The sequence below is a fragment of the Halyomorpha halys genome, unplaced genomic scaffold (genome assembly GCF_000696795.3).
Source record: "Halyomorpha halys isolate HHAL.00 unplaced genomic scaffold, Hhal_1.1 Scaffold604.1, whole genome shotgun sequence".
In the NCBI taxonomy this organism is placed as follows: Eukaryota; Metazoa; Arthropoda; class Insecta; order Hemiptera; family Pentatomidae; genus Halyomorpha; species Halyomorpha halys.
Window position 1 is genome coordinate 6,902 of NW_027105224.1, and position 10,116 is coordinate 17,017.

The 10,116-nt window shown below is 27.6% G+C and overlaps 1 protein-coding gene across 1 annotated transcript; it reads left to right on the forward strand.

Annotated features, from left to right (window-relative positions):
- Window positions 1-3,502: 3,502 nt before the first annotated feature.
- LOC106684708 (pair-rule protein odd-paired) lies at window positions 3,503-9,275 on the forward strand (the record flags this gene model as incomplete). Its single annotated transcript, XM_067049431.1, is given in 2 exon segments — window positions 3,503-3,672; window positions 6,582-9,275. Coding segments are annotated over 2 exon segments (368 nt in total), but the record flags the coding sequence as incomplete, so codon positions are not given.
- Window positions 9,276-10,116: the final 841 nt, after the last annotated feature.

Below are 10,116 nucleotides of genomic sequence, written 5' to 3' on the forward strand. Positions count from 1 at the left end.
TCACTGCAATTTGTAATAGTGAAGTTCATCCAAACGTGAGTCATGAGCTAGATCAATGTATTCAGTGTTGGGTGATTCTAATCCGATTATGAAAAAACTAGGTTTGCTACAATGCTAATTCATGGTATTGAGAATTCATTAAATAAATACTTACATGTATTCTGTTTAAGATTCGATCGATTTTTATTTAATTTTTTTTTTTAGCTCATAATTATTATTTTTAATTTTAAGTTACAAGTTTTCACTTAAGTTCGAAAGGGTTTGTTAGTAATTTATATTATTTTTTATTTTTCTGGAAGAATTAGCCATTTTACTAATTCTTTACTTTATTTTAACGTTACAGGATGTTTGCATATTATCCAGTTTATTGTTCTTCTGAAATAAATAAAAATAATGCACAGTTAACAGTTTTTTTTTTAATTGAAACCTGTTTCTTTGTACAACTTTATGACGAAGAGGGTGATATGATTATGAATACGCTCAATCACCAGATTTTTCCTCAGTTCCACATTTTATGGAGGCTGGGTGGACTCCGAATGGTTCAGTTTAATTTAATTTAAGTTCAAATAAATTATGAGATTTTATATAATTTATTATTTATATATATAGATTATTCCACCATTATATATAAATTTACAAATTTAAAAGTTTTTGTAATTAGGTCAAATATTTATCACTAATTATTTTTATTTTTATCTTACCATAAATTATGTGATAAACATTTGTCAATCAAAATTAAAAGAACTTTTCATATTCAAATATTGAATGTTATGTTAGTATAGTAGTGCTCTATTCAACAAAAATGTAAAAAAAGTACCCCCCCAAAAAAATCTTAAAACATGAAATAATCAGTAAATGAAGTGGTTAAAATATTTCATTTATTTTTCGTTGTAATGATATTTCATTTGACATAAAACATTGTAATAAATTTTATTTGTATTCACTAATGTCAAAATGTTTTTCTATTGTCTTTCTAAAATTAATAAATGAAACTCTACTATTTTTCTGTTATTAATTATTTTTGAATGTTACCTAAAAATTAACACCTATTTTTTATTAATTCACTAAATAAATACTATCATTTGTTCAGTTACAGGACCTAAGTGATTTTTATTTAATATTTCTTAAGTTAATTATTACAAATAGGAGAGTTTGAACAGTTAAATGAAGCGACTAGGTTTGGGGCAACCTTGGCCATTCAAACGAAGTCCTCTTACCTCTCATTCTCCCTAGGGCTTTTTGTTCCTTGGCAAGAGTGGTTTATGGGACTTTGGTCCATTGTGGTATAACACTGTTTTAGAATTTCCCCTGTCACCCCTCTTCTTTTCATCCATGCTTTGACTGACCACTGACCCAAAATAGAATTTTTGTTCTTGACCTATGTCTATGTTCTATTCAATGTGAAACAAAAATGTAAAAAAAGTACCATAAAAAAAAAAAAGAAAAGAAAAAATCTTTACAACATGAAATAATAAGTGGTTAAAATATTTCACTTATTTGTCATTGTAATGGAATTCAAAATCTGAGATAAAAAAAAATAATGCGAAAGTTGAGGAAATAATAGTTGTGAGCTAAATGTATCATTTTTGTAATATACATTTTATTATTGTAATATACATTTTATAAGTTCCTGCTTGTTCGGAACTTATAAAATCTAGCATTGAAGACTTTGATTAATTTTTCATAGTCGCACCTTAAAAAAAAAAAATGTATAATAAAAGATAAAAACTTTTCAACATTTATTACTGATGTCTTTCTCGATAATTAGGAATAACATTAGTTTAAATAGTTACTACTATTCAGCATGTTTAATTACATTTTTAATGTGACGCTCGATAAACTGTTTTTTTGGAAATTTAAAAGCTTAAATATGAATAATTGAAAACAAAATCAACGTTGTTTTTTCCGAACTATTATTTCTATTGTAAAGCTATTCTGCTTGTTTATTTGCATCAGAGTACCTCGAAGGAGACCGTTTAGATTTTTTTTTCTAATACTTAAAAATAAATTAAATAGTCTGAAAATCAATGTTATCAAATTTAAGATTTTTCTTGCACGGTACTTTTTAGTTATAATTCGGATAACATGTACTGTAATTATGCATTTGTACGTACGGGTGGTTTACATAGGGTGTCCTTCGTCATATACTCTTTAATTTTTCTTTCGTTATAATAGTGGCATGTAGTCTATTTTCTAAGGGTATTGTTAATTTTTTTAACCTTCTCCAGCATACCTAAGTATAGAATTTCCAATTAGATGGGGTAATTTTTTTACTAATATTAAATCAGATTTTTCAGGGAAGTGATGTCGAGAACATTTTTGTTCCGAGACAATTTCATTAGTGTTTTAAGATTTACGTGCCAACAGTGCAGAACATCAAAAAATCTAAAGAACAAAATTATTCCAGAATTTGCTCTCACATAAGTATAGGTCATCACCGTTTGATTTTTCCTAATCGTCCGAGGAGATTAAAATGACTGCCATGATGATGACGTCTCAGTGAATAAATTAATGGCTCGATTATGATGACGGATCCTTTAATTTAACTCTGAAACGATTTTCTTTTATGGGATTTTTCGCTCCGTATGTTCGCAAATTGAAAAAAAAAAAAAATCCAGCAATTTAAGTCTTCAAGAGGCTTCTGATCAAAAAAGTTCCCGTTATGAATTCGTCTAAGATCTGATTTATTATCAGGTTAGGTAAAAATAATTACCCCATCCCTTCGGAAATGCAGTTAGTAAACAAATTACCTGAAAATTAAACAAAAATTTTAAAAATTGAAGAGATTATGGAGGTGAAAATATATATTAGGACACCCTTATATTGAAGTGAATTTACTTTAAAAATGTAAATAATTAAATTAAAGAATATTAAAAAAAAAATATGTTGGAATACACCGTCCAAACGAAACTAATACACAAATATTGTATCCAGGTACTTTATTCAGAAATCAACACAATAGAAACATAGAAAAATAAAATAAAATAATTTAATTGGTTATGATTAATACATTTATTAAGCTTTAAATTAAAAAGAGAACTGTGAACTAAATGATGCTAAGGAATTTGATTCGCACCCCCATTGCAGACAGCGACCAGACAAACAACTAGAAACGCCCTCCTGTGCTTGGGGATTACTCACCCCCTGACGCCGTTCAAACAGGATAATGCGATCGTACAACCCTCATATTTTCTGTCAACATGTCTGCATTATATCATTTGAGTATTAAAATCTCGTTTTAGTTACCATCAAGGAGTGATTGTTATTTATGACTTCTAACTTGATGAACAATCTGATTTTACTTTGCTTACTAAATTTTAATCCATGCTTGTGGTAGGTTATTATTGAAACATAATTCAATATTTTATGAGATATCTATGGTTAACCTGTCTCTATGGTTAGTAGTCATAAAAGCCTAACACTACGTGACAATACTATATAAGTTTAATTATCTGTTATTTTTAAATTATTTTATCTATTAAAATTTTTTTTTTTATTTCAGGTGAAAAACCATTTAAATGCGAGTTCGAAGGCTGCGAAAGGAGATTCGCCAACAGTTCGGATCGAAAGAAACACTCGCATGTTCACACTTCAGACAAACCCTACAATTGTCGGGTGTCCGGTTGTGACAAATCCTACACTCATCCTAGTTCCCTCAGGAAGCATATGAAGGTGAGTACCTCAAGATCAAATGTGGTGGAGAGATGTAGATGTGGATATCTATTTTTTTATTCAGTTTTTATTTATTTATTTTTTTATGTTTCCTCACTATTCAGCGGCCTCAGTAAGGTATGCTTAATTCATCACAACGTACTAAATCCAATCAAATTTTACGTTCAAAGTTATAGTTGAGATCCAAACAATACTTTAAATAAAAAGGTTGCAATATATTTCACCAAATATATTTAGTTTGAAACAATTACGTTTTAGCTACTAAGCCGTCCTGATGGCTGGATAACAAATAAAAATTAACCCAGTTTGATTAAATAACGAAGATATTATACATTAACACAAATCAATATAGCTTTATAGCTGAAATAATTGTTTTTTTTAAAAGAGATATTTAGATATTTAAAGAACTGTGAAAATTAACAAAGACACTTAAAGGATCAAATTGATCTTAAACTTTTTGGTGATTGTTATAAAAAATACATCTTGACAAATTACATAAAAATTGTTTTTCTTTTTCATATATTTGCTTGATATTATTACAAGAACATTATAAAAACAGGATAGAATTAGAAATACTTTACTTATACTGAAAATCACATGAAATGGTGATATACCAACATCCCACAAGTTTACAATTTTACTTTAAACGATACACTATTGAATATGAAATATAATATGATTCCTCGCATTCTGTTTAATATGTAATTAGGATTGTTATATGCATACTGGTATTTAATGAAAAAGTTTCAAATTCAGCCTTTATATAATATAAATATACTTTCATATCCTAAGATCAGTTGAGATTTTGTATTATTTACATCCAGTGTTTCATTATTGTAATTATTAAAACAAATCTTTTGAAAATTAGTTATTTAAAGTTCTGAACCAATAATGTATTGAATAACATTTTTTTTTTTTTTGTACAAAGATTAGGCTGTTAAAATTGCTTTTGTTCAGTTACAGACAGAATTCATCAGTGCAATAAAAATAATCTGAATACATGTTTGTAATTCTGTTCTGTAACATGAACATAATAATAGGTTATCTATTCATTTTTCTTTCTTTAAACAATTAGCAAATTAACACATTGACTTTAATGTTGTAAGTAATTTATTAAGAAATTAATGTTTGAAAGATTTATGTTTGGATGATGGCGCTACCTGTTGTTGGACTGAGGTATTAGAAGATAAATGATAAAGTTATACTTTTCTTGTTCCCAATTACTATAATCACCTCTAGGTTCAATAAGTTCAGCAATATGTTTATGTTATTTTCAATTGTTACATTCAATTGTAGTCATAACTCTCTAGTTATTTATAGTATATATTTTTGACCTAAAAATTGGTATAATACATATTTATTTTCAAATTTATTATGATTATAAACTATATTTTATTATAATAATACTTTATAATATTTCAATGAGGTAAAAAAAAAATACAATGAGGTTTTTTATCAATTAGTAACTGTCAGTCATATAGCAATGGAGTATATCAAAAATGTTTTTGTTTTCTAAACCAATTTATATGGGATGAAAAGGAGAAGCAAATTTTGATATTGCAAGTTATAAACAATACATATATTCCCTCCAAAACCATTGAACTAGTCTATCTGTGGATTTAATGTAATAAAATGTATAACCATAAAAAATAGTCTAATGTTTCTCAATTGTTTTAATAACATAAATAAAGAAAAAAATCTATATATCAAATAAAAACCATCGGAAGGATTGAGGAATGGTGCATGGCATATGTATGTAAAAGTTCGAAAACTGGTTACAAAGTGACTTTGAAAATAGAATGCATTTTTTAGGTTTAACATTTAACTGAAAATATAAAATAAAAAAAAAAAATTAAATTTTTTTCCTAATATCACATGCACTTGTAAGAATGCACTTGAATTCCAGTCTTATCAATGTGTACTCTCTCTTATATTTAACTTGCAATATAACTGAGTGGCACAGTGTACAAATATATTTTAAAAATATAAGGCTCTGTTACATTCCAGTCCCTAAATATTTTGAAATAATTATCTAGTTTATTCCCTAAAACATACTTACAAGTGGTGTATTCAGTGCGGTGTATAATTGAAAATCAACAATTGGTTTCTGTCTAAATGACCTGTAATATATATTTTTTAAAAAAAAGCTATTAGGTTATTTATACCCATTTAAAATTCTTTGGCAGGCTGTTTATAGGGCAAATAACTATCTTTTTGCAAAACTCGTTTCATCTAAATAAAAGGAAAACCGATAATTGAAATAATACTCCATTAGTCCTCTATTGCCTCTTGATGGACTTCATCACTTGCTATATTTATAGTTTTATCATCATGTATTACTTACTGTTATTTAATCTTTTGAAGTACTTTTAGAAAAATCCCTTAGTCATGAATTTTAATTTGATGATTAAATTTTCATTGGACTTGATCAACTGTCCTTGTGTGACCTTTGAAATTAGTGTTTGTACAATTTTTAATCCTATATTTGATAACATAAGAAGTTCAACATGAGTGTTATTTTCAATTACTAGTTTCTTACCTGGTTGTTTTCTTCATTGGATATCAGTATTTTTTAATTTTTGGTTTAGGTATTTGGATGAGTTTTAACGTTTGTATAAGCAAATGTCAAAAGTATTTCCTTTTAATTTCTTATTGATATTAGTCTAATCTAGAATTTCATAAGAGTGAATGAGAAGTCAAAATTTATCATTTTTCAACCAAATCCTTATCCTCTAAAGCAGTGATTTTCAATCTACTATAAGTAACATGGTTTATTAATGTTTAAAATAAGATTTTACATAAATGGAGGTGGTCTTTTGAAACAACAACTATCAAAGTATTGTAATTTCTTTAAATAAATATCTTATCCACAAAGAAATAACATTTTTTTGTTTTCATATTTGTTCCAGGTCCACGGAGGGAGCGGTAAGAGCCCACCTCATGGCTACGAATCAGAAGACTCTAACAGCAGCTCAGCAGGTTCCATCTCCGTGGCGGAGACAGCCCTGCCCCCACCGGCTCCCACCGAGTGGTACCCAGAGTTCCCGCCTCCACCACACATCCACCACCCCTTCATTCCACACCATGGCGCCACCGCCGCCTACTAGTCACATTAGGTATTAGTGAGTCGCCAGCTTTCAGTATTGGTACCAGGTGCACATGGCATATCTTTAAGGACTTGGCATTCTGCTTTATAAAGATTTTGGACATGTTGTACCCCAATGGTTGTACCCAGTGTTTCTATATGATTTAATGGGCTTCAATAGTAAGCATTAAGATATAAAGTACTTTGATCATGGGTTTGGGAATCCACCTCCTTGAAAGTCCGTGAAAGGAACCTTTACTTATCTTAAATTATCCATGAATATTATTTATGTATGGGTTATTCTCAAATTACAGACAATTTTCAGGTCCCGATTTTCAATAAACTTCATTTCATAATTAAAAACTAAATGTTCCTAGGTTAGCTTTTGGCTAAAACCACTACTAAGCAAATCTTGAACTCATTGTCGTAGCCAAAAGAAGGGTATGGTAATGAGATCATAAATAAGAATAACAATAGTAAAATGAAGTTTTGAAAATAATTAAATATTATATGATTGCCAAGTTATTAATTTTAATTTCTCATTACATAAGGATATATTTAATCATAATAAAGTTTAAACTTAAATAAAATAATTTCACTACACCCCACTAAATAGTGTAAATATTTGCTAGCTATAGAACCTAAATTATAGAATAAAACAAAAAAATTAAACAAAAGGTAGTTAACTATATCAAGCTAACTATATAATTCAAAGTTCATTAACATTTAATTTTTCCTTTCTGGCCGGCTTAAATGAAAGGGTTTAAGAAAGAGTTCCTGTTATTTGAGAATCACCCATATAACATTTTCTCCTAATTTTAATCTTAGTTTTATGTTTTACATTTAAATTATTCATGAACTCTGTAGTCTATAAAAATTTGGTCAAGTTTAAAAATTTATGTTTGAAGGAAAGTATTTAAAAGTTTGATTAACATTTACCCTTTCATAACACATTGCAATTTTAAATTACAATATATCATTACCACAATTGTTTCCGACCAATTTGTTTACACACAATGTACAACTTTTTGCCCCAGTGATGGGTCCAAGTCATTTTAACTGATTTTCATTGACCGCTTATTCACCGAGTTGCAGAATAAACATCCTCTTGACCTAGTATTGAACAATTGTTTATTAGTTAATAAATCTTAAATGAGAAACAAAAAATTATTAAGAAATTTCGAATTAATGATACAATTTTTTCACTGAAGAAATTTTACACTTGAAAATAAAATCTCTGTATTTAAAGCATTAGTAATTAATTTAGTACATAAATGTGAAGAATGAAATGAAAAAATAGAAATGCTCTCGCTATTTCATAGTCACTCACTACTATGTTAATTTATCATTATAATTTATATAATTCCTTTGATTCTTAGATATTTCTTTTTTATTTTATTCATATTTGTAAATATGATTTGAGATTTGAAGTGTTTTGGTAAAATTTATTGTTCAATAATGGGAAAGAGGTACTATTTTGAAGTAAAAACTTCTCCTTTACATTTTGTACACCTACTGCCACTTATTTTTAATCTGTTTAATTTATTTATTATTTTAATTTTGTAAAAGTTTGAAAATTGAGAATGCAGTGGCCTATTTGAAAAAAAAAATGATTCTAGCTTATGTTTGTATGATTTAAAAAAATTATTACTTTCATAGAGAACTGTATAAATTTATGACACCAAAAAATATCCTGTTAAATGAATGTGGATGTTTGAGGATTCTTTCAGTCTAATGAAGGAAAATTATTTATAAATTTAACTTTGTCATGTTTTTATTTTTTTTTATGTGTACATTAAAACATTTATGTTACCTATTAAAGGAAACTCATTCAGAGAATGACGTGCTCACTTTAAGTGTTTATATTAAATAAGTTTTATGTTAACAGCACTTTTATGTATTGCCTATGTGTAAAATGTAAATTTAAAATTAATTTTTGTATCACTTGACTTATACGTCTTGTATGTACTATATGATTCACTTTTCTGAACTTTAGCAACCGCTTAGTGTTTAAATATATTGATATATGTACACAATTGTAAGATATGTATAAATATGATTATCTTTTTTATTATTTTACACTGAGTTATTTGTAGCGATCGAGAGAGTAAAATATGTGAATATAAGAGTTTTGTAAATTATGTATTTAATAAGATATAGATTTTAGGTCTTTGTCTGATGAAATTTATTATTTAATTGGCTTTTACTCTCATCTGTGATATAGCCTTAATTCCAAAAAATGGTATAACAAATTAAATTTACCTACATTTACTAATTGTTTGTTGAAATGTAGGTATGACAGATTGACATATTTAAAATAATAATTCTGCCTTTTTGTACGATAATAAATGTATGTTTTCTTTTTAAGCTAATATTAAAAAACCTGCAAATACACTTTTGAAACCTTTTATCTTTGACATTCACTTCTGTGCCTTCAGTGTTCATTGTATATGATGTGTAAAGATCACTCAGATTTACAATCTAAACTAACTGTATTAAATAAATAAATTAAAAGCTACAGATATTTATTTTTTGTGTCACCTATTTTAAAATATTTAGGTGAATTTCATTGATTAGTAGAAAATATGTGACAGTGTTTATAGCAACTAAGTTTTCACTTTTAGCAGATGAACTTTAAATGGCTGTTCTTTGTCAGTACTTTCTTCTTAACTATGGCAATCTTAAATAACAATATTACTTAACTTTTTAAATAGATAATCTCTTTATGCAATCGTTTGCTGTTTTTAGGACTCCATATACTTTTTTTTTCTTTTTACCTTTCTTCATGGATTTACTTTTTGTCTAACTGTGGTTATTAATCTTTAAATGTGCCCCACGGAAAATTTAAATTTTCAATACAACCACTCATTCATAAAGACTACAGAAGAGAAGTATTTGCAAGATAACATTCAAAAAGGCTAACTTATTATATGTTTTCCGATTCATTGAAAATCTACTCTCTAATTCCATTGCTTTGGCTATGGGCTATAAACGTTCGATATGGTCTGTTAATTATGCTTGTAAACATCAAGCCTCTCCTATAACTGGAAAGCTCCATATTTATTCTGTGAACTATTATAAAACAGAAGTGTATGGAAGAATTACAACATATTATAATAGCTTCAACAATTTAAATAATCAAATTGCAACTATTGAACTCCTTAAGTGAAACTGTTGAAGAAAATGTGTTTAACTGCTTCACTATTATAGATTATTGAGACATAAAAGAAAACCTCATTAAGAGACATAAATTAATTGTTAGGTTGGAAAATTCTAAGAAAAAATCCTTGAGTCTTGAAAATATGATTAAACAACTAATCAGTTAACCTCACCCTCAGAAATGAATCTTGGCATTCTAT